Here is a 26,906-nt window from a genome sequence, read left to right as displayed (position 1 = left end):
TGCATTTCCTCCTTCCCTCATTTAAAATCTTCTAGCAACTAAAAATGCAATTAGTGACATTGTATGACACAAAGATTTTTCTCATGTTTAAACTGTAAAACAGATTATAGATATTTTATTGAAAACAGCTACAGCAATTCCCTTAACACACACCACTAAGTCTCCTCTGCAATTCATTAACCTTTTGTTTTTTAATTTGAGCACACGTTGGCAAGTTGGGGTGAGGAAGAACAGACAGGTGTCTTTGTATTTGATTCCCCACATCAAGCATGGCTTACAGAAAGGAGAAAGAAAAAAAATTTAAACAGAAATTAAATGACTGTTGTATAGAACTATTTATCACCACCTCTTAAGAACTGGGCACGCTCTACTGGTACAGGTACATGGGGTGCCCAGCAAGGTAGTCACGGCACAGGCCAGCCGGCGTGCAGGAGCCTGCCTGCGCCACGGCAGCGAGGGAGCCGCGTGTGGCGGGTGCCAAGCCAGCGAGAGGGCAGGAGCCACCTGGGCGGGGAGGACACCTGTCTGATGAGGGGGAGAAGGGCTATTAACTGGGTTTGGACCTCCCAACTTGGGTAGCGTAACCTCCCGTCTGCGACCTATTAAAAAAAAAAACCCTTTTCAGTGAATTATTGGTTTCTGTTCACTTTTCAAATTAAAAAGAGAGCCAGAATTAATGACAGTAACCAAAAGAGACTGTATTAGCACCAAATTTAAGTAAAGGATGGAACACATGCAGAGAGACTAATCAAATCAAAGCTAATCTTCTTCTCCCCCACTTCCCTTATGCCTTCACAGCACTTAGGAAATATCATGCAAATACTCAAGATGAAGCATTTCAATGCAAATACAAATATGAACTCTTCACAGAACACTCGCATTTTCAGAAAATATTCCTAGCTCATTCAGCTTCAAAGCAAGTGCTGAACTCTTCAGTTCGTAACAGTAGAAGCGTTTCAGTATCCCCGTAAACTGAACATACTTTTCCTTTGCCTTGTTTTTGGTTTTTTCCTTCAATATCCTCAAAGTCTGTATCAGAAGAGAAGTGTGTTTCAGACTCCCTGCAAGGATAAAAAGACAAACCATTTACACATTTCATTAGAAACATTCTTAAATATACTACATAAAGCCACATTATGCTCTCAGGCCAGTAAGTCAACTCTAACAGTGAAACCGCTTTTTTCTTCTGCTTAAGTCTACTGTCGAGGAACAGATCAGAGCATATCCTCACACTCGCACCCTGCCCTGCCTCCTCCCAACAATTTACCTGCCAGAAAGCCATACAGTGGGGTTAAAAGATGTGAGGGTGGGTAGAAAATAGCAACAGGTTGGGAACCTTGCTTTTGGCACGTGACAAACATTACGCCATCTCAAAAAGCAGAGCGCACTATAAATATCTACCACAAATACCCGAACAAAATAAAAAGAGAGGAAAAAACCCAACAGCAAAAAAAGAAACCACCACCTTCCCTCATAACCAAAGTGTCTCAGCAGATCTCTTCATGCTATTAGAAACTAAGTAAGTAGTTAAGAGGTAAACACTTATGTTGAAAGGTACAGAAAAGAAGTTTTGGTGAAGTTTCTCCATCAAAGAGACAGCCTGTAGCTTTGTTTAAGCTTATAAGGTAAAAAGATCGTAAACCATATACAAACTTTTTCATTTGTTTAACTTCCTACATCATTAAAATATGCTGCATTGATATACAAATCCTTTATTGCCAACATTGATTGGGAGGGGTGGTGGGGTGTGAAATCACCTGAATTACTAAACAATGCTTAGCTTATATATTCTCAATTTCTACATTTCCTGTAGAATACAACTTAATGCTACTGGATCTTGTTTAAACACATACATGCAGTACGATGAATTCCAGCTGCTATCACAAATTTCCGATACATACTTCCTGATTCAATTTAACAATGCAATCATAAAGATGACCAGGGGGCACAGGAGACCCATTCCTATGTATTTATTTATAACATTCTACAACAATCCAGCAACTTAAGGTCTCTGACTATTGCAAGTGTCTGAAAGGAGCTTTCTGCCTTTTAACATGTATTTTGCTTCTGGTTTTGTTGACTATGTACTCTGATAGGGACTGAAAAAGTCTCCAAGCTGTGGGTGTGAGAAAGAAAAAGGTGAGAATAATCTCTTCGTCAAAACTTCCTAGGTGTTCTTATTTTCACAGGAAAAAACAGAACACAAATTCCAAACATTTCACTAAGCAATGAATTATACCAATAGAGTAAAAAACCATTACAAACAGCTGTAAAAACAGTATTCCATATTAAACAATCTTCCAATTTACCTTTATTTGTCATCAAAAGGAAAAAAACCCCCACACAACCAACCTCATTGATACAAAACCACATCTTTGTATCTTTTTAGATTCTATACCAATTTAATCCATTTCAATAGTCTGTTGAAATGTATTCATGCCAATTTCTTGACAATGAAAAGGTGAGGAACTGGATTCTTTTGGTCTGCTAAAAATAACAACTTTATTTCTCTGTCCAAAATGTAATCTATACCTGATTTGAAATCTTGGAAATTCAGATGTCTGTTTCTTCAAAACTGCAGGAAGACTAGTGAGCTAATAAAATTATGTCATAAACACCAAGGAACTGATGCCTGAGGGAACCTAAGACTTTGGCTTTAACTAAAGCATTTGGCATTAGGTATTTTAAATATTAGGCAACCTGCCCCAGTTATTAAGGGTAAATACCTCAACTACTCCCTCTCTCTATATAAAGAGGCTTTAATGAAGGAAGCTTTTTTTTTTTTGTATTCCTAATCAAAGAGTTTCTCATTCAAACATTTCATTTTGAAAGACAAAATCCTGAGAAGTACATAACATAAATAAAAAAAGTGTCTGTCACAATAGCTTCCTACTAGCAAAGTTTAAAAATTGATTTAAAATAACTAAGCAGTTCTAAAATACTTATTTGAATTACCACTGGATACTCAAGAAAGAATTCAGACAATGCTTTATCAACGTCACCAGGAAAAAATCTAGAACCCTATTCTCTCATTTTGTTTCCTTGTTTCCACGAGAAAACCAACCACATGTATTAACACTAAAAAGAGCCAGTACATTTAAAAACGAAACTTCAAGTTCTTAAAACACTTACTGAAGGAGAGTAAAATCAGTTGGTATTTCTGGAGCTGCTATCATTTCTTTATCATCTTCTGGAACACCACTGTATTAGAAAGATATTCAAAAACCAGTCTGAAGTACAAGCTTACTTTTCTTTCTTCCTTTGTGGTGGACAACTTCTGTAATAAAATAAATAAATACAGTGAAAATTTTTCCACATATGAAGGGGTAAAAAAGTTGGAAACACAGAAAATTTAGATCACGCCACCCTCTGTTTCCAACCAAGCTTTTTCCTATTTAAAGATTTTGTATTTTTCACTCCTCCCATGATCTTACTACAAAGTACCTCCACAGATCTTAAAAGCACCACACTAAAACAAAATACAAAAACATTTGGCAAAAAAACATTATCTGAATAGGATGAGCAAACTGGAATGGTTTTCATTAACACCTTGCAAGTAATAGCTTTCATTTCTAAATCTATACTAGATTTAAGTTTGAACTGTAACACCATGCACAGCAGAGCCCAGACTTGCCAACACTAGCATATTTCTGGTTAACCAAACCAAAACCAGATTTGATGTTAAATTTAAAGCACAGTATGTGTACATTTAAGGACATTATGTATACCAACTCTGTGATTTGTAAACTTCCATGACATTTTCCACAAAGATAAGCTCTTATAACAAGTTCTTACAACCTAGCCAGCTGTTTCAGAACTCCCTGTCTTCCAGAGTTGATAAACCAGGCTTACAACCGTTTTAACATCTCAGGCATTTGACAAGACTCTAAGAATATCACGGAAGATAATACTATCCACATGTTATAAAGAAAAAACATCAGAAACAGCATAGCGTTTTAACAAGAAATCATAAGGTTGTGAAATACTTGCTTTTCAATTTATTTGTAATATTACCACCTATTCATAAATTTTGTTATTTATCTAGCTTTCCTATGTTTACAGGGAAAAAAACTCACTGGATACTTCAAACGTGAGATTTAACCATGCAGGCTAAAGTCTTCTACGTCAATTTTCTGCCCCAGGCTAACTTTTCTACAGTTAAATTAAGAAAGCATGATGCTCAGGTATTTTAAAGATACAATAGCAATGAGAAAAAGCTTCAGAGTCAAAGTCTGCTGACTCTACAGCTTGCTGAAGTGATTAGGTATTTGAGAGAAAGATTTAATTTTAGCATGCTAAGCACATGTTGCTTAATGTCTGGTAGCTATGCTTCAGAGACTGCATTTCAATTGAGTATGTAGACAGATGCCGTACTTTTTTTTTCCTGCAAGTGCTTATTCTGAATGCTAGGGGCCACTGTAGCTTCCAGAATTTAGAGAGGCGAGAGAAACCATAAACCCTGGACTTATTATGTTCTCTTTCTTCACATTTCACACAATTACATAAAAGCAGAGAACCAGAGTGAAAAGAAATAGTGGCAAAAAGAGAGGAAGTTTGAGATAAGCTGGTGAATCTCAAGGTTGTCTGCAACTACTAAAGCATGTTCCATCCAAAACATAGTAGAAGATAAAAAGCATCAAAAACATTGCTGCTACAGAATGGCAGCAACCTTTGTCACCCCACTCCTCCCTTCTCTAAAGCCACACGGGCATGTGACCGGTGCGCATTTCATCCTCTCCTGCTCCATTTATACACTCTCTTCAGCAAACAATCATTCACAGGAAGGGTAACGTCCCTTCCCCAGCCATTTATCTTTGTAGGCTCTGCCATTCAGTATCACCTGATTCAATTCCCCAATAAAATCGGCAAAATATACCTCAAGAATTTTTTTCCCCTGGATTATCAAGTTAAACTGGTTCGACAGCAGGTATCCGGAGCCAACGCATGGAAAACACAAGACTGTGTAGCCGTGAATAGGGCAGGGAAGAGTAAAGCTCCCTTCTTTGGTGACAAGGAGCTACTATACCACCCAGGCTGTCTGTAAAACTATATGCACAGTTGGTAACGTATCAAAATGTGCTACACTTTTGATTATATATATAATATTTTTTCTAAAAAAAGATTTGCTCTGATTCCTGTCAGCAACTTGAATTTGGAAAAATACCACAGCACACTTCAGTGCCTTGGTCATCAGGCTAGCACCTGCTCAGAGGTGTACGGGGCGGGAGGGACGGCACGGGGAGAAGAGATAACAGGGGGGAAAAAATGAACAAGAAAGAGATCCAGCCACACAAGTCCTTTTTGGAGCCATACTTGTGATTCAGCCCCAGTGCAAAGCAAGATGCAAACTTCAAAAACCACACTACTCAGTTTCAAGTTCAGCCTGTCTATCAACATGTTGGTTTTTGACTTTTTCTAGTTTACAGTTTTCAATGTTGAGAAGCAACACATCTACTAAAGTGACAATCAGGATGCTTACATGCAAATTTTGTATTGTGGCTCATTGATGGTACCTATTTACAATACTAAAATTACCTATTCCATAAAATTTGAAAGTACTGAGAAACAAAGCAAGTTAACCACTTGTTCACAGAATTAACACACTTTTAGTTCCTTTTATGAAAAGCAAATATATTGTCCTATCAAATTCTGCAAAAAATTCTCAATAAAGTTTCTTACAGTCACAGAAACATTTTAAGGACAAAAATTAGTAACAAAACCATGAAAAAGGATGGGTAAATTATTAAAGTATATGTTTTCTACATCAAATGAGTCGAATCACTGACAAAACTAGCTCGCTGCAGTTTGTATCAATTTGAACTTCTTGTAAGAACTGTTCATCTTAGTACAAACAACAAAACATGAAAGAACACATGGCCTTTCATGTCAGAATCACCTCATAAAATGGGAAAGATATATCAAGTTCTTGCTAGATGCTGAAGCATTAAGCCACTAAGATTTACGTTTCAAGAATTGTTTTTCTTGAAGGAAGAAGAAACTTGGCCCGCATGAGTACAGCTATGTACCGGTATTATGGAAAACAGTGGCTACAGATGAACGGCTTGCAAGAATACATGAGGTAAGACTGTAAGGGATCACCAGCGTCAAGCTCAAACTCCAGCAATGACAAAAAACCCCTTGCATTTGTCCCAGTAAGGGACAATTTTACAAGATTTACATACATCCAGAATACGACACAGACTTTTGATTCTCAACCAGCAGGGTCAGCCTAGCCCAGCATGTCCTCTCTGGCAGTGGCCAACAGAAGCTGCCCAAGGAAGAACACATTTGCTTTGTTCTTACTAGTGATGTTTTCCCTGAATACCTTCCCGGCATCCAGAAATAACTCAGGGATTTTTTTCAGCCAGAGAGGCTGTCCCTGTATTTTATAACCCTTTATCAATATTTTCCATTAATATTTCCAATTACTTTTTGAACTCAATATTCAGCAGCGATGGTATTCTACACAAGAACTCCCACAGCCAAACTCCATACTACCAAGAGGCATGTTCTTTGCTTTGAATTTATCACTTTCCAATTTTATTTGATGTTCTCTTGTTTTGGTATGGGAAAAGACTGGCATTGGTCATTTCCCATTATCCTTGATCTCAGTAAGTGCCTTCTGGAAATTCAGGACTACTGCCAGCCACATCTTTATGCGTGTACTTGATGACTCAATTCAAAGGACTCAGTTTAGGAAGTCAATGAGAAAGGGAAACGGTCCATATAAGCATCCTAGCAGAACTTTTAAAATATACCAAGTTCATCACAGTGCAGTCTGAAAAGAGGAAAGTGAAATTCTCACAGATGCCATTCCAAACAGTGAAAGTCTACGTTATCTACTAAATGTGCTCTAATAAGCAGATTATTTTACTAAGTTAAATCTAAACTGAAGTGCATCATAAAACGCAGCTCCTCTTCAGTTTCTTTTTTTGCGTGTTCACAGAATTCCAACTTTAACTTTCCCAAGCACATACTGAAATCTCTCAAGTCTGTGAAAACTTTCTGAAGTCACTCAACTTTGTGAAATCATAATTAAATTATTAACTATAAAAAGAAAATGTATCCTGCTGAAAGATCACAAGGTGGAGCTCTAGCCTAAAGCTAACTGAAGAAACTCCAAAAGACAGGTCATCCAGAGGTTGACCTAGTTATTTCTGTGCAATAAACTTTATAATAGATTGCTAAAATTGCAATAATATTGTAGCGCATTTCCTTTAGATTTATATTTAGATTACATAAAGACACCAGAAAATTCTTGTGTCTTTTCTTAAATAAATGCATATACGTTTTGATTCAATGACTCTTCCAAAGATAGAAATGCATACAGCTGCTGTAGTACAACTACTCAGAGTATTTAGTTTTCAAAAAGCAAGCAGAAGAATTTAAAAATACATTTTAACAGCAGAAATAATGTATCCCTTTATTGTACCTTGCCATTTAAATTTTGCTAACAAAATGTTAATGAACTAAAACACCACTGGAACAACAGAAGTAGTCCACGAACACACTAATCACATAATGTTGCTGCCTCTAAATGTAAAAGGAGGTTCCATTTTAAATAATTTGACTGATAAAAGCAAGAGCTAAGCATGAAACACTATGAAGAACTCAAATGCATCTTCACTGAAAAACAGATTTGAATTCTAAAAGGTTATTTTTCCCTAATGCATGAATAATTAATTTAGGTATGGTTGTGATTAACTCAAATATACTGGCCAAATGCTGAGATCTGGCAGAAGTTGAGAAAATTTACCAGCACAATTCACACAACGACATATATGCGATCAGCAGCTGCTGAGTGCTACCTGTCGTCTCACAATTTCTATTACATGCAGAGATAGGCTAAACAAACATTAATGCAATTCAGCAAGCAGTCTTTGTCAAAAGAATATGCATACACGCACACACAAAATATAAAGAATCACAAGATCTGTCCCAGGACCTTGTGTTACATACACTTGTGTAAATGCAGTAACTAGAGTATTATTTAACAAGCTCACAGCAAGGTGTTTCAGGTAGGTGGGTTTTGGTTTGGGGTGGGTTCCCCGCACATGCACCTTTTTTGTTGTTGTTGTTGCTTGGTGTCTATTATCTGGAAGTTTTATAAGGCAAACGAGTGAAGCAGTTATCATTTTTCTGGGAAGGCAGAGATGCAAAGTTTAAAAATGGCTACAGGGCCAGGACAAAGATTTTGAAAATGCAGGACGGCTGTTCAGACATGTATTGACTTTTCCCTGTAATTCAGTTAATCAACTGTAAAATCAAGAACCTCACTTTCTTAATTCAGAAAATCAGAACTTCTACAATTGTGATGCTGAAGTGTGTGGCTAAAGTTCATCCCTGAATTATTTATCTATCCATGAATGAGAGATGCTGATGCTTCAGAACCAATTATGCAGCAGCAACAGTTAAAATGCTAGTCAGATAAAATTTAAACAAAGGATTAGAAGTATGTCCAATATTTTCCCTTAACTATTTTAGAAGAGAAAGCTGTTGTCAACTACATTATGCCCCTCACTCCTTTTCTGAGAGACTAGGATATGTCTAAAAACTTTTGTTTTATAAAATAAGGTTTGGTTGTTTGGGTCTTTTTCCCCCAAATAAGTATGCTTCTTCCTATTACTCTTGCATTCATCTTCATAAGTGGATTTTTAAGCAAGAATTTGAGCAACTGCATGACATTCCCTACAGGCCTGAAAGAGTGTGTCATTTCTATGTGCATTATTTCTACTAATATTATACAACCTAGTATTTCAGGTGCCAACAAGCTTTAAAGCAATTCTGTAATTTGAGTAAAACACAGAAAACCTACTTCAAGTAGCATTCTGTATTGTAACAACTGTACTTTAACATGATTTAGTTATAACCATATCAGCAGTTTTGATCATATTATGATAGCATAATCAAGACTAAACTGAACAATAATGCAATTAATACCTTTAGATGCTTGGTTATTTTTGTGCTGTTTGCTTAACAAATGAGTCTCGTAATTCCTTTACAAGAAGACCTGAACTAGACATCATCAATCTACATTCTTCCACGCTTACCAACAGAGACATGGTCTGTATACACAATAACAGTCCATGGTGCCAAAGTCACTGAACAGTTAACACTCCAACAAAGAACCTAAATGACCTAATTTACACAGGTCTTATCTTTTCCGTCTCTTTCTTCACGATTTATTTTCTTCTGAATTTCCAGCCTCTTACCCCCCCTCCACACCACTTCCGTCCACACATCTCTCTTTCTCTTCATCTTTCAAAAAATGAAAAAAGCAATGTGACGGTGGCTGTTGATATTATGCCATCACACTACCATTTTTATTCCCTGGCCTGCTCTTTATTCAGTTTTTATGATATTTGCTCTTTAGTTCATGCAACAAGTCTGCTGATTAAGTGGGAAAGAGCCATCTCAGAACATGCTTTTCTGACACTGTGGGCTGCTGCTGAAAGCAGTAGTCTGGTCTTCTTTCCCACTCCCCAAACACACAGGAAAGTTTCTGCTCCCTTCTAGCAATCAAATGAACCAGCAGCAAGCAAATTATGAAAACATAACCATTTCCTCCCCCCATGATTAGCTCTCCATTGGATCAGCCAGCTGAATCAACTCATCCTGCAGCCACACAAGTCACTAGATGCAGTATCCGAGGCAGCTGAACTCTACCCCTTTACAACAAAGCAATGACGAGCTTTTGCCAATGTCAGTGCATCAGCAGCAGTGGCAGAGCCCTGCTGTGACACAGGACCCGATATATTGAAGAGAAGTAGCAAACGTGTGGAGTCCTTGCACAGCTACTACTAATATTCCTCCCCTTCCCTCGGGAGGGGCCACAGCCAGCACTCTGCTGTTCTGTGGCTGTGGTGGGGCAAAGCAGGCAGTACGGCCCAGACCCCCACTGGGCTGCTACTCATGCACCTGGCTACCTGCAAGGGGAGAGGCAGCCCTGCAGGCAAGCACCTCGCCCGTCCGTGACCCACGCATCAGAGGGAGACAGCATGTTCTACCTGTAAGTTCATCAGGCACCTGCCCAGTCTTAGCTGTCTCCTTCTCAAAGCATTCTCCTTACTCCTTTTTCACATGCATTTCCTACATTTTCATTACATAGCAGACTTGCACATATACCTACATAACCATTTACTTCTTACCAGCCTTCAGACGAGAAGCCCAGCTAACAGCTGATGGTGACTGCCAGAACCTGAGATGATGACCAGCCAGGAAACAGCCAAGCACATGGAAAACATAGGTCCCCAGAGGTAATGCATACATCAGTAAATACAAAGCAAAATTTGCTTTCACAGTTGTGAAAGCAAAAGCTTAAACAGGCTGGGGGGAGGGGGAATATTTAAAAGGCACATGAAAAAAGTCAGCCTAAAACCTAAAGTGAAGGTTGAGACTTTACCCCACGCTGAGACTTGAAAAGTGAATAACATACAAGGACCTCTGTACCATCCTAATAACTCTGCCAACCTCAACTTCAACATCAAATAGTCCCCCTCTCATTAGAAGTATTTTTTGGACTTCTGCTGTTTTTATTAAACAAACATGTGGAACAACTATTATGGAAGGAAGAGAGTGTGGTACAGTGCTTCACAGTCATAGGATTACTCATTAAAGTACCACTAATAATATCGATATCTTTAATGCAATAAGTTAAATACTATTTTGAAATATACTGTTACAGTCTGAATCATATGAGGTTTTTATATTGGTATTTAGTAATTTACAGTGTCCAGTAAAATGTGGGTTTAAAACACTTGATATAAGCATTACAAAATACTGAAAAATTAATCAGCTGTACAATAAATGCAACTATTACCCTTATTTAAGTGAAAAATACTTATATTACTCTCTAACTATTCGGCCCAACAGTATTGCTGAGTCTTGCTAAAACATACCTGAAATTCCCATACATCTTTAAGAAGGTTTGGTTTTGGATGTCTTTTAAAAAAGGCAAAGGTAAGATAACAAAAGTAGAAGTTACACCTCATTGTGTCTGTCACATCTTTCCCTGCCAAATAAGAGATGGCTTCCAGATGTTGCAGTCTGACTGCGTGGAAAATGAGGCTCTTAGGAAGAATAAAAGCCAAGTCAGATGACAACCAAGATTTAAAAAAAAAAAAAAAAAAAAAAAAAGCCACATACACCTACTTAAACAAACCAAAAAAGTACTAGTTCATTTATGATACGAGGCAAGCACACCTCCCAGCTGCCTAAATGCCCTAAATTTCCAAACTACACTAGAGAATAGATCAAAATGCCCCTTTGCACACTGATTTTTCAAAAGCGTAGTCCTTTGCACACCTCCTCAAAATTTTGGCTCTTGTAAAAGCTAGGGATGAAGATGCACGCACACTATCCACAGCAAGCAGGTAACCAGCTACACAGTGAAAGCCTAGAACAGAATTAGCATTGTTCAAATGTGCAGCCAACAGCAATGAATTACTTCAGTACACACAGCAGAGGCAGGGTTTTCCAACGAACAAGGTATCCCATCTGGCAAGTTCTATTTTTTGTTCTTCCACTGATCAATGTAAGCCTGCAAGTTGCCTTGCTTTATAGGAGCCTCAGCTTCCCCTCCTACCATATAGATTTTCCCCTTTGAAAAGTCCTGGTCACCAGGGCTTTGTGCCCAAAACTTTGCCTGGGCATTTCTAAGAACAACTGCATTTGATTATAAATTCTGAAGGGGGTACTACACAGTACATACTGCAATAGCATCAGCTGCTACTATAAGATACAGTCAATATTAGATGACTGCAATAAGGGAAAACCCCATAAAACAAAACTACTAAAGAGCGGAAAGTCAAATCTCTCAAGCACATCTCCCAGAGTCAGCTCATATCAGCCCAGGTCATAGCGCACCTTCGATAGTCCTTTCAAGAGCCCACTGTACTCCTCTGCACTGTGATCCCAAGCCGTCTCAGATAAGAAAAGGAGAACCAGCTCAGTTCCGTGTTTTGTCAGCTGAGATCCACCAGAGTTTATAAGCTGAAGCTTCACACCACATAAAAATGGTTGAACTGCTTCCAGACGATAACTGAAGAGACTAAGTCCAGCACAGAAACAAACAGAACAGAACATAAGCACAAGTCAAACTGCATTAGTCTCAACTGGATCTTTAAAATAATTTTTTTTAAGGGGGGGGTGGGGGGTGTGAAGAGAGAGAAATGCGGGTGCTTGGTGTGTAAGAATGCTTCATGCCCCATTCCAACCTGCTTTCTTCGTAACAGGCCTGGACTACAGAAAGGGCATCACTGTCTCGGGTTCCCCATGGGCCACCTGCAGGAATGCAGCTGCTCTGCACCCCAAGGCAGTGCGCTCTCCTGTCACCCTCTCAGTCGGATGACTACCGTCATTACCAGTCTCACAACAGCAGTACAAGACTCTTATTTATAGTGAAGCTCCAAATACTGCCATTACCTTGGTGTTTGTGTAAACAATCAAGAGCAGTCATCCATCCTTCTCTGGCTCAAATGAAAAATCTATGCCATCAGAAAGGAAAAGGAATATTTAAGAAAAAAGAAATAAATATTGTGCTGCATCCAAACCCAGCAGTATGACAGCTAAAAACCTAAGCCTTTCGTTAAGTGGATTATGGTTCTTTCAACAATCAATCTAAATAACCATCCTTACAAAATAAAATTCAAGCAACTAGTCATGTATGCAAAAGTTGGCTTCACCTCTAAAACAGAAGAAATAAAGATAAAAACCTTGTTATCTTTCATTAAAAAGTTATCTCTGCAATTCTGCCAACCTCAGAACATCTGTGCTCCATACATCCTCAGTCATAACTTGAAGATTTTTAATACCCAACATTTTGTTCTTGTTCTCCCTCATAACATTTGGGCTAAAATCCCAATTGGTTTGTTCACAGATTTGCAGCACTGAATACTAATTTTATATGAAACAGCAGTTGTGATGTGCATGGCTTTCCCCCACACAATTTAGAGAACTGAATATATCCACAATGCAGAATGCTAATAACCCATTAATGAATTAATTACCAGATGAAAAAAAACCCCACCATATTATCATCACCAAGTCTAAAAATCACCCTCTCTTTCTTTTTCTTTATTCTTCCTAAAACAGAGTCCTCTTAAAAGAATTTTGTGGGCGAGGTGCTGAAGCCTCATGTACGGAGACCTAGAGTTAGCTATTGACATTCATTAAGCATCCAGAGGAAACCAGCATGGCCACTTGTATATGTCCTAAGACTTGCAAAAATATTGACATTATTCAAATCAATAAGTGCTTTCAACTCTGTAATTGCTTACTTGTGGCAGGTAACAAATTACGCCAACTGGGAGAGATATAACATACTATGCCTGTTTTATGAAAGCTAACATGAAGAAAAAGTATTAAAACCAGTTTTTTAAGAGACCAAACTCATTTCACTAAGTAAGCTGACAAATACTGAGAAACTCTTGATGTGTATAAAGTATTGGGAAGCAAAGGTTAGTGAGACTTGTCCTTTTGAGATTATCTTCCTTTATAAGTCTCTCAAATACTGTTCATTAGACACCATAGGGATACAGGAGCATACATTCCACACAGATCTAAAATACGAAACACACAGCTTGTTAAATCAAGCAAAATTAAACCTCAGGTTTCTTCATTTAATCTAAAAAGAAAAAAATACCAAAAGCATACCCTTACATGTTTGTTCTTAAGTAAATCCATCACGTAAATAAAGCTAGTAGTTCCCTCCTCCTTCAAAAGGCAGTTATAGCCTACAGCTAAATTTGTATTTTGTTGAAAATTTACTGGTTGCATTATGCAAGTATCATAATTTGTGGTAAATATTTTACTTGAGCAACATTCAATACATAGAAAATATTTCTAAAACTACAACTATCGCACTTATTAGCTCAGCAACACAGTAAAAGCTGTTGAGATAAGGTAGTTATTTTCATCCTTTTTCCTGTATTTTCCTTTTAAAAGAAGAAAAAAAAAAAAAAAAAGAAAAAAGGAGCAGTAGTGCCAGATGTCTCTTAAACAAGCTACATGTGCTATGATTCCTCCCCCTTCCCCCACTCCAAGAGAGGCATTCTGGAACAGGGTGTACCCTATAGCATCAGTTAGCCAAATTCAGAGAACTGCCCCATACTCATGGAATCACATGAAACTCGCAGCAGATTTTGAGGACTCCAAGGTACCAATCACTTCCTAATACCCTCACCTCCAGCAGATGAAACAAGACTCACATGCTAAATCTGGGGTGTTTTTCTTTTTCTTCCTTACAACTGAGACAAAAATGCAGTCTTGGGCATAACTGAAAAATTCAAGCTATTGTTTTTACCATATCTTAAATACAAAAAGAACGTCCTTTTAGTCGTCACAGTTTACTAGCTCCTTTAATACAAGGCATACCAAAAACCATTTTTCTCTGCTCATAGTTAGTTGGTAAGTATGTATAGAATGTAAAATAACATTTTGTTGCAGTGTTGACTGTATTTACAGCAGCTACATTTTAATTCACACAGAAGTTTAATACCTGTGATTTTGTGTGGCAAATTCAGATAAATTTACCGCTGAACAACCCTTTCCTAGGACTCTTAACAGGCTGCTACCCAGGGGAGGAATCCTAACTAGATCAAATATTACCATTCCATTGAAAAACACCACCACCACCACACCAAAAGAGAACAAATTTTCACATTTCATACGCTCTGGTTTACAGTCAGATCTATTAATGACAGCTCATCTTCACTGTCAATTAAAGCTGATATTCTGAACTGCAAATAGGGAGGACTAAAGAGCTGACAAATCCCATTTTGCTAACTTCCATTACATGGGTGGTAACGTCCAACAGAGGGATGGCAAACTCAACAAAAGTGACCAGGGGACAACTATCAAAACCTATAGTTGTCCAACAATTGCATGGAAAAATGCTTCGGTCACTCACTATAGTTTCAGCTTTTTATTTATTATCTAAACTGTATTATCTTCTTGCGGTTTTCAGATGATGATCATATTTGACTTATCAGTTTGAAATTACCTCTAATTATTAAAACAAGAATTGCTAGATTGCAAGTTCTGTATCTGTCACCACGTCTTCCCCAACAATTGTTGTGGTTTCATAATTAACTGCATTCCTACTCTTAGCACAGGTTTCTCTTCCTCTGTTTTGTACCAAATACATATCCCCCATCTCCCTGCACTCAAATCAGAAACGGGTAACTCAACACTTGAGAACACAACATACTGTTACACGTACAGGGCTTTTTCAGTCCCGCTTTAGTTTTTCTGACTTCTCTCAGTAAATAATAATTCCAACTGCTTTAAACAGTTGGACAGAAAAGGGATTATTTAAAATAGGCAATACCTCTTTCAGATTGCTTTGATCTTTCTACTCCCATTTTACATTGTACAACGATGCAATACTGAAATAAGTTAATACACTTTCTCTAAACCACATATTTAAATTTCTGAAATACAAAATTAAATCTAGTTGAACTCCCCATATTAAGTTACTCAGTCGCCCTAGCTACTTAGTCAAGAGCAGTGTTTCTTTGACTTAATTAGTTAGCCATCGATTATATAATTATTTATTACTCCTGTGTTGAACTCTGCAGACTCCACTCTTGCTTACAGCTAACAGATTTTGTTCTCATAAATTATTTTTATCAATAGCTTGTGTTCACCACTGAGGATTCTAACATCAAATCATAACATCTAATGGCAAATAAAAAGGTTTTCACCTGGTAAGATTCTGCAAGATCATTTACTTCTTACAGCAAGTTCACAGCTCCTGAAACCAAGGTGTACTTTAAAAAAAAAAAAAATTCAATTGCATATAGTTTGTTATCACAGGACTGGCTATTCATTATGGGAAAAGGGAAGAGACTAAAAATTAAAGTAACTGGATTAGTATTAATGCACATTTAAAATACCTTTATATTAAAAAATAACCTAGTATACTTAAGTATCATCAAGTAACAAATTTTTTCAAGTCATGATTTTAATGCCCCAGGCACTGATTTCATAAGAACACTGGATCAGCAATAAGCTATGTTATATTAATCTCTTTACGTTACTAATGCAAACCTCCAACTTTGTGTTCTGCTTACTCAAAAAGCCACTTAACGTTTAGAATTGCTCTTATAATAAATCAGCAATACAGAATTCTCAAGCTGTTGTACTGCTAATCAGGATTACAAGTATAATATCTTTTCAAACAGGTTTACATTCAAAATTTTCTAAAATTTACATAAAATTCCTATACAGGCATGTCACTGGAAGTTAACATCACCTGACAAAATAGCTACACATAGTGTTTAGTTGTAATAACACAATGCTTTGACTGAAATATATTTACCATCTTTCCTTTACTTTTGTTTGCCCATATACAACTAAGCATAATCAGTTTTAATGTTTCAGAGTAAGGTTTAATTCCTTACCTAACCTATACGAAAAACCTCTCACTATTTTGGTCGTGATCTATTACATAGATGGCAAAACATAGGTTACTAATAAATAAATTGATTATCAGATCTGTCTTGGAAGACTGCAAACGTAAATAGTCTAAGGGGTTACATCTTTCCAAGAATTTCTTCTTCCCCCGGTTTCAGCATCATTGACTGCTGCTTTCTTGTGGACATCATATTAAGAAGAGTTAATATATTAAGAAAACATTCTATTTGGAGTAAGTCTCCTATCCCCTCCACAACAAGCATGCTAGGCATCATTAATATGTATACCTGATCCTGCGCAATTTCATAAACTCGAAAGGTGAGACTAATGTTCCATTCAGAGGATGCTTTCTTGGCATCAGAATGCCTTGGTCTTGAAACAATATAAACCAAATTTTAGCAAGAGTTAGGGAAAGAGGTATTAACATTCAATCTAATTGTTAGACAAGAACATTTTTATCCGAGTGTAAATTAGGTCTGGCAGTTGTTCAGCTTGACCTCCACTTACTATAATCTTGCCCTAGGGTATGAAAATCCTAGATCATTAAATGCTATGAATTTAGTCTTGCAAGCAACCTAAAATGAACCTGCAATCAGAGCCACAGTTTTCAACTGCTGTTAAGAGTTGAAGAGACAAGAGCGATAATAGATAACACCATGTCAAGCTGGGCTTGTTGTTTGTTTTGGTTTGGGGGTTTTGTTTGTTTGTTTGCTTGTTTTTAAAGAAACACAACTACTATCTCTACCCTTAGCGTATTATTTTTAATTTCAGGGTGTTCTTGAGATTAAGAGAAAGTAATTACCCTTTAAATTCAGAGGTCAACAGAAAAACAATCCACCTTTTTTTGTTTGTTTGTTTATTTTTATATATAGAGATAGATATTTCAGCTGGGATTTTTTATATATATATATATATTTCAGTTGGAAGTTTGGGAAGTTTTTCTGAGAAAAGATGGGTTAATATAAAGCTGCCCACTTCTTTCAGTTATGAGAAACATTTTAAAATGCCAGCTTTCCTACAATTCTCTAGACAGTCAACAGACATTTTAGGAACTGCTACCAATTCATTACTGTGAAACAGATGCCTGCCAAAAAAATTAATTACAGAACATAAATTTTATTACTATGTGAATTAACTTAAGACTTTATATGCTAAGCGTAAAAACTACTCTAGAACCACAGAATCTGGCATAATACACAGCCCACTAAGAAAACAAGGCAGAAGAAAAAAAACCCAGAAAGGTATCTAAGCATTTCTTGCAGCTGATCGTAGCGAGATACGCTTGCTAGGCCACAAACTAGTAAAATTCCTCTTCTGCAAGCCTTAGCTGCAGGGAAGGAACAAAGGTAAGAACAGCAGACCAGCAGAGAAGGAGCCAGACAGCAACACAGAACCTTTAAAAAGGTCAGAGAAGACTAATGATGGACCACAGAACAAGCAGTAATTAGCTACTTGTGAACCCAACTTACATGGTAAGGGAAGGTCTAAGAACATAACTAGAGCATTTGAAAGACTAAAGCACAAGAATGGCAAAGTCACAGCTGTTTCAACAGCAAACTAAAATGACAAAACACAAATACCATCTGAGAAACTAAAAAGCTTTAACAAGAACCAGAGATACCACTCAATTTACAGAACTCTGCACAAGTCTCTCAGGGAATTAACTCCAATTAACATCCATATGTATTGATAAAAATAAGAAAGCATTAACTAAGTGTTAAAAATTAGATATCAAGTCTTAGCACTGAATTTGCACAGAGTGAACGCATACTACCAGTGACAAGCTCTAAAGAAGCCTTTTCACCCTCATAGCAGTGATACAGAGGAATAGAAAGTACTTCATCAAAATTGTTGTTCACACAGCTTTCTCACAAACAAATGCATAAAACTCTTTACACCTAGGACATAGTTAAGGAAATAATTCTGGCATTTTACGCTGGCCAGAAAAAAAGCCAATCCACAAAGGACATCTTACCAGTTTAGGCCTAACAGAATGTCACCGGGTTTCTCTGTAGCATATACAAATACTAATCTCTTCTTTCCAAGCAAAATAATTGTATGCCATTTCTCTATCAGACCATATAATGATGTATGATGATTACAGACTACAAGTAACATTCTACAGCAACGAAAGTTTAATAATTCTTAACATTACAGTATTTCTGTATTTCATTCTGTATTACAGCCCAACTGAGTATACACATTTTAGAACTGCAATCAGTTAGTCCCCTTGAACCCCCCAAAAGAACACATTAGGGAGTTGTTTTGACATAAAGTTGTTTTGACTCTGATACGTGAAAAACTGTATAGTATAAATCGAGAATTTTAATGATATCAACATACCTTCACCTGACTTCCCCAAGAATCAATTTCCTTAAGTTTAAATAGAAGGGAAAAGACCATTTTGCAGAGAAAAAGACAATTTCCAGCATTATTTCCAGAAGCAGATGCCAAAATATTTTCACTTCCTCCAATAACCCTGAAGAAAGTGAAGTATTCATCAAGCTATTCACTTTACATGTGAGGTGACTCCGTGGAGCAACACAAGCAGCAATTTCCAGCTCAAGAAATCTCCAAGTATTTGCTAGATTGCGATATTTACATCCCTCAAGCACTAGCATAAAGTGATGTCATTAAATGGTTCCCCTTTACCAAAACAATATTCTTGTTCAAAATGGAAGCTAGTATTTGTCAAGGGAGAAAAGACAAAGAAGTGCCATAACTGCCTATTGAAACCAAATCTCTCGCCAATTAGCACATCAAGGTGCATGCACTATGATGATTCCTTATCCTGAAACAGAAAGAAAAAATTTAAGTTTTGATACTTACCATTCCCAAAATTTCCATTAAAATAACAGACTAAACATTATTTATTATTATTTATAAATAAATCACAATCTCATTTTATATAAGGAGCAGTGGTTTAAGACATGTCCATCTCCAGCACAGTAGTAGAATGTAAACAAACTATGACAATAGGGGTGTATGCTGTAACAAATGAAAACAAACAAATAAAAAAAGATTTAAACCATCAAGGTTGAAATACCATTTGATGTTCTCATATATCACACAGCCTCTAATGTCCAAGATGACATACTACTTGTTAACAGTTCTCATCTAGGCAACACGAAGACAAAACCCAAAAATTCTGGATGTAATTTTTCAGTTTTCTGCAGCACAGAAGACTAAAGGGAGGAGAAACAATATAAAGCACCTATCTTAAATATATTTTTAAAGAGACTGACTGATCAGTAGAAAAGAGGAAGGAACTATTATCTTCCCTAGGAAAATGAAGAAAAAACATTTTGTAGAAAAATTCATTTTGTAAAAATCTATCAACATTTCTGTCAGCAAGACTAACAACTAGACAGAACTTATACTGGAATGACAAGTACAGGACAAACACAGAGCATGAAAGAAGTCAACAAAAACTAAACACACTAGAGAGATCCTTAATAACAAGCAGGATAGAAATCACAAACGAGAAGGGAAACATGATGTAGTGACCATGTTTAAATATTCAGTACTAATGGCCGATAATCATATTCTGTAAGCAGCAGGAACAGAGGTGTGATGTTGCAAATGCAATAAATCCCCAAGGAAACAATATGTCTTCAAGATGTTCTCTAGAAACTGCTTATGGTTGATTAAAGCAGCATCAGTAACACGTATCTAGCTATGCACCGGCAGGTACCAATCACCCCACACTGCTAGTGAGGGAGAGAAAAAAGTGAAAGACCACATGACTTGTGTTAACCTTAGCAGTTAAAAGCCAACAAAAATCAAACCAGCAATACTGCAGTATTCTAGTCCCTTCCATCACATGAAAGAAGGGATGAACGTGCATTTTGTCATGAGTGAAGAGAACTTACTATTAAAAACATTTAAGCCGCTATTAGTAAAACTCCCCTCTTTCACAGGAAATATTGGTATTTGAGTATTTTTAATACAGACATAAAATCACTCATGCCAAGCAGTATTTTAAGAAAGACTGAAAATATTATAATTTAATATATTCATTTCCAGTCACTTAAAACAAACCTTTCACAACCTTTTGTACATGAAAAAAATTTTGACATTGGATACAGGCTACCTGTTTTCCAATAAAACAGCTTGAAACCAGAAAGAATAATGAACACCTACAACCCAAAGAAAACTGCAGAGCTGGAATAAAAAGTACTCATCTTCCTGGTCTTCCACCAGCCATTTTATAGTAGACAAAATTTCTGCTATGTCTGCTCCAGTGCTGCCTGTACTTTCGCATGTGGGGAGAAAGAAAAAGGACAATGCATCCTAAACAAATGATACCTAAATACTCAAAAAGGTTTTGAGAACAACATACAGACAGCATTCATACTTGCATCTCTAACAATCAATCTATCCGCCCCTGTAGCACAGGCTCCCTACATCCTCTATGACCCCTTACTGATCAGAAGGGAATCAGGAGCTATGCATTTTTACAAGATTTTTTTAAATCTCACTTTAACCTGTGACAATTCCTTGGAACTTCTGGAAGTCTTCCACAATCCTCTAATGAACTAAAAATTCTACAAGCACAGGCAGTACGGGCAGCCAAAGTACAAATCTAGGCAGTAACTCATCAGCTGATTTATCAATGGTTAGCAAGAAAAGCTCTGTCATGGTTCTAACACTACAAGCAAAATTATGTTCAGTGAAAACCATTTGCAGAATGCGTACATATTTAAAAATGTTGCCTACCACAAATATTTGCAAATCTGTAACCATTATTCATTTTAAAAAGACAGCCTTTTAACTATACCAAACTTATTCCTTAAAACAGACTGTTAACCTAACAGTTACCCTTCAGACAAGGCAAGCTTTGTACTGTTCCCTGAAAAAGCCATGGTGTTCTCAACCTATGGTGTAAGACAAGAAAAATGTTTTTTTTTTTTTTTTAAATTTAAGCCGCTAAATTGCTAAGAATACTGTGGAATCCAAAACATTTTTCTAGAGGCTAGCTACTTGAATCCCACATGCTTTAGTCCTGTGAAAAAAACATTAAGAACCCAAATACATACAATTTTTTTTCCCACAATAGGACACTAGTGTAGTTTCCAGAAAAATGCCAGAACAAATGCTACTGACAAAAAATGACAGGATTTCTTAGGGGGATATGAGTTTTAAAATTAAGCTAGGTATATTGTACACAGAAATGCAAACAGTTAAATATGGTTGGCCAAAGCATAAGGAACTGGATAACCATCCACTACAGTCAACCTACCAAGGTGTTTTTGGCTACTCTAAAGAACAACTGAAACGTTATAGCACATCCCAGTTTTAAGCTTCCCTCACTAAAACTACATAAACCAAATAGCAAGATCACCAACACTCACACATTCTTTTAAAACTCCTCCAGTAGCTTTGCTTGAGCGCAGGAGCTACAACGCTTACCTAACGTAACCCTAACAAACCCCACTTCCCTCAAGAACTCAGCAACACGCCTGCTCACCAATTTATCTGTGGCCTTCAACAACCATTCTTCTAAGCTTGTGTTTCCACAGCACAGTTTATGTAGTACACATTATTGCATGTCTAGATTAGAAGCAGTATGCATCAAAAAAAAAAAGAATTACGTTAACAGAAAATTTCTTAGAAACACTTTTTCAAGAGTACAGTCCCGGACTTCTCGCTCCAACATAATTAATCATTTCAATTAAAGTTGACCGGTCTAATGTGGAAACCTTTCCTGAGACAGTGAAAAAATGCTTGTCTTTTATCCTCTCCATCAACACATACAAGAGCAAAACAAAATATTAATCCAAGAACTGCTTTATGAACTTGAATTTATTACTAAGTTGATTTTGGGCCTTCACATTTCTACAGGTAGGGTAATCTACAGAAGCCTAACAATATATTTCAAAAAAGGAAAGAAAAAAAAAAGCAAGCCTTTGTAATACTGCACAGGAAACTGCACATCTAACCATATAACAGTGACAAAAAACAGGGGCAAACATTTTATTTCTCCCTTTCCAGCCTTTTGCCCTAACTGGTACTAAGTGATCAAGTCTACTTCCATAGATATGAATGGGTCCCTAAAAACCAGGGTGTCCCCTAGGCTTTCTTCAGTTTAGCAGGTTTTCTTAAAAGGTCCTGATGGAGTTTCCTATGCCTTGTCAGTGGTAGCTGTTAATGGGGACCCATTAGCCTACATCTCCATTATTGACAACTCCCCTGTTTCTACTTGCTACGCTGAAGACCATTTACCTCACAAGAAGAATTAGCAAACATCAATGCAAGAAAAAGATTTTTTTTTTTTTTAATGCAATTAAATAGGGCAGCACTACCGTGTCTTTCAGAGAATTCTGAAAGACAGAGGAGTTAACAGTGTTAAAAGACAGATGCTATTCATAAACCTAAATATGTGGGGGCAGGAATGAGGGAGGAGGAGGAAACAAATGAAAATGGCATGGATAAGAATTACTTCAGGAAGGTAACTACTACCAAATTAGGATAAGAAGATTAATATTCAGCCATTATGAAATGGACAGTATTTACCCACCATATAATTTAGTCTTCATTAAGCAAAATTAGTAGTACCGACTCTTCTGCAGTATCTTGTGCCTTTGTTTTATTTAGGCTCTCAATGAAGAGAAATTTAGTATTCTAGTAATAATTCACAATTATTAGAAACTTCAACTTCAATTCATAATATAACTTATGCAGTCCATTTGATACCACATAAAGCAATACAGGTAGATAACACACACCAACAGGTATACTCACCTATACTGTCACCACACACAGTTCACAAGGAACAATGCTCAGGGGAATAACAACCCAGTCTATTCTAAGTAACTGTATGGCATTTTCAGAATAAATAATTGTCTTATTCCAAAATTAAGTCACCAGGGGAAGAGTCTAAGGACAGGAAGATCTAATTTACAGGACAGTCAAAAACTGCAGCGTGATACTTAAATCACACCATCTTCCAGGTTTCTGCATAAACATCTGCCTTCTGTGCCAACAGGACACAGAAGCACACTGCAAGAGTCCTTTGACAGCAATACCACAATTGTTAATATTTGGACACAGTAGTACCAGATCACCCAGTCATGAAAACTTGACAGGTATTAGACTGAAGCACACCGCTGTATTTCTGGTAATTTTGCACAAACACGTAATGCCAGATCTGTCCTGGACAGAAGATACATGATTCATCATTAAACCTGTCTGAGAATTATAGGTTGATTTTACAAACAGGGAGAATAAGTTAGCACGTTCCTAACATGTAGCTGTGGCATTTTTGATTCATTGACACTTAGAGTGCTGCCAGGCCTTTTTCACAAAGGATGGGCACCAAAATATGATCGTTTTGTAAATTATAAAAACATTAACTAACTGAAGCAATACTAAAACCAGTATTACAGACAACAAAAGCCCTTACTTTATCAAGCACCAGTTGAATTTAGTCCTTTCTTTAAAAGAACACCTATACTGCCAGGGGGGAAAAAAAAAAAGCCAAGAATGGAGAAAAAGGGGGAGGGGGGAGATGAGATGCAAAAGAAGGAACAGAGCACATAGCTTCAAATGTCACTGTTACTCTAAAGTATTAAAGTTAAAATACAATGGTATTTTAAAAAGAAAACCAACCCTAACTTACACAGTAGGACAAAGTATCTCCAAGAGTAAAGATAAACATGTTATTTGTCCAGTAAAACCAATACAGACTATAACAAACAAAAATACTGTAGTATATACCCAACAGGAACACAAAATAGTATTTCCAATCATGTTACAAATTCCTTCTACTACATTTTCCTTAAAGCCACTCCTTACTGCCTTAAGCTTGCATTTCCTTCAATGCTGATTTATCATTACACTACATCATTAAAATATTCTAAACAAGTATTTTCTTACCATTTTTGACAATTTCTTGGTAATTTCTCTTAAACTAAAAAACTGTTTTTCATCTCCTTTTGATCTCATTCCATGTATATCCATATAAAGACATTCCTTAGCATTGCTTTCTCCAGATTTGAGGATCTAGTAACAACACTGGTGAAATATATTTTAAGTAACTTTTTTGCATGCCAATAACATTTTTTTGCTTATTGCTTATTATCATAAAAAGATATTAACTGTTCTGATCTGCTATATTGCTTCTGAACATGACAACTGCAGTAGTTAAGCTTTTGTATGATGCCCAAAATAGCAGTATTTTTACAGCAATATGCAGCTTACACTGTTTGACATGTCTGATAACTCCATCATGTACATGTTCCCTGAATAAACTGCAGAATCTTCCTCCATTTTATGTGGAGTATAATCTATTCCCAGATTAGTGGCTCTGGAGAACCACTTAACTAGAAGCAACAATATGGTAATATTTTAGCAGTCTGAGAACACAGATACCCCAGATTTCTAACACTCTAGACTATGTTCTACTATATTGTGATACACAAGTCCCAATGTACAACCTGCAACACATAACAATGACATTTAGAGTTGAAGGGTAAGTCTTTTGTGCAGAAACTACCACATCTTAAAAATTAAGTATATATTTAAAACCATCATGCAGTTAAAGGTTTTACACTGTTATTACTGAAAACTTAGAATATTAGATGTTACACATACATTATATAAAATCCATTTTTAAAACTTAAGCACTTCCACTAGTTCCACTTACTTCCCTATTTCACAATCTTTGCCTTTTATATGCCTTCTCAAACTCCCATTCACCTTTAGAAAAGGAAGCTGTTCAATGGCAACAACTTAGACAAGTACTAGTAATTTTGATTTTTTTTTCCAGTATTCCTTTCAATTATCAACTGAGAGAACATTTTATACCAGTTGGAACAGACTGCATTAACTAGATCTATCCTCTTTTTTGCTAAATAATGAATGAAACTACAAACAATAACCATAGTAGTTTGATAATACCATAAAATACATGGGTTGGTACTGGTGAAAGAACAGTCCCACTGCCCCCTTCTCCCTGCATTTACTTCTGGTCGTATCTCACAGTCAAGGGCATTTGTCAGACCCTTCGTTGAGCAACAATCTATTAATTTCTTTTTGAATGAATTAGCTTTCCAACAGTTTAGTAAGTTGAGCTGGCTCGACAAGAAAAGAGTCCTGTGGCTGGTGCAAGAAAACAGCTCTTTTCAAAATCAGTGAGACACTACAGCAGACATGATCAACTGTCAAATTATGTCAAAGGAAAAAAAAGAGATGTCCATACTGTTAACTGCTTTAAAAGTTGCCATACACTGCTCCACATCTACCTTATCCTCTCTGGCTATAGCACTACGATGCATACTTATTACAGCACCCAAATGCCAGTACCAAGTGTTACCTACCCAGATACGAAACATAAAAGCCTGGCTCCAAGGTGCTGCTTTTCCAACAATAACAAAAATTCATAACTCTGTTTTGTGGTGTCTGAATAAATGTTCTGACAAGCCAACAGTTGATCACCTTTGCCCAAACCCTATATAAAATGGCAATGAAAGCAGCAGAGATGTGACAGAAACAGACGTTACATCCCTGCTGAACAAAGAACCACTAGCTTATTTTACCAAGTACAGCCAAGAGTGGTCTCATTTAGGTTCTATAATCCATTACTATTACAATGTTTCTTCAGCATATTAGACATTATTAGAATCTGCCATTACTCTATATAAAGCCAGGACTAGCTTTATTCAATCACAGACAGCACTCACCACTGAGTAGTTTAATACTATAAGAGTACGTAATGAGAACTAGTTCTATTTCTAATGATTTTCTTCATTGATCTGTGTAGCTTCTAAAAAAATCATGCTATTACCAGAAAACAAACAAAAAGAAAATTTTTTTTTTACTGTGTTCATAGCCAAGTTGTTTTGACTAACATTTTGTCAGATTATAATCAAATAGAAATAGATTTATTCCATTTTAACTAAGATCAGAATTCTTAGAACAGTACTAGGGCTGCATATGGGATACTTATGCACGCTATTAATTTTTGTACAACACTACTTTTCTTAAAAAACTAGCTACATTTTAGACACTTAGTGAAGGTCAAAAGTCCCAGAGCCATTTAATTTCTAAAGCTACTGAACTTTACAACAAACAAAAAACCCTCATTAACTAAAACCCAAAACCTCCTTAACTAAAACTCAACAAATTAATACATAATAACCAATTTAAAATCGGTGAACTGTTTAGTCAAAGACAAAACGTAACAGGAAGTAAGAGATTAGACCTTCTTCTATAAATTCAGAGAGAAAAAGTCTACAGTCAGCTTTTAATGTGTTACAAGTTACAATTCAAACTTGCTTACAGAGTAATAGAATTTTATTCTCAAAATTCTGCAAACTATATATTCCCTGAGACTACAAATTACTGTCAGACTGATTTTTTTATATTAGTTTAGGAAATTTCTCTTTCAGCTCTCTGCTAAAAGTTTAAGACCAGTATGCCCTATCCACCACAGCGTTTTCCTTAGTGTTCTGTAAGGGTCTCCAAGATGCAACACAACGCCACCAAAA

General features: G+C 36.6%; 1 protein-coding gene across 4 annotated transcripts in view; it reads right to left on the bottom strand.

Moving 5' to 3' along the window:
- Positions 1-26,906, bottom strand: part of STAG2 (STAG2 cohesin complex component) — an 83,138-nt gene that overhangs the window by 41,431 nt on the left and 14,801 nt on the right. For all 4 annotated transcript variants that reach the window (XM_075512733.1, XM_075512732.1, XM_075512730.1 and 1 more), the window contains exons 2-3: positions 3,133-3,277; positions 983-1,061 (exon numbers count right to left, since the gene is read on the bottom strand). In XM_075512733.1, the coding sequence (XP_075368848.1) occupies positions 983-1,061; positions 3,133-3,176 (123 nt within the window). In that variant the 5' untranslated portion in view covers positions 3,177-3,277. The remainder of the gene's footprint in view (positions 1-982; positions 1,062-3,132; positions 3,278-26,906) is intronic.

The sequence above is a fragment of the Mycteria americana genome, chromosome 10 (assembly GCF_035582795.1).
Source record: "Mycteria americana isolate JAX WOST 10 ecotype Jacksonville Zoo and Gardens chromosome 10, USCA_MyAme_1.0, whole genome shotgun sequence".
Lineage (NCBI taxonomy): Eukaryota > Metazoa > Chordata > Aves > Ciconiiformes > Ciconiidae > Mycteria > Mycteria americana.
The sequence above is the reverse complement of the archived record's forward strand: the minus strand, read 5'-3'. Positions and strand labels throughout refer to the sequence as shown.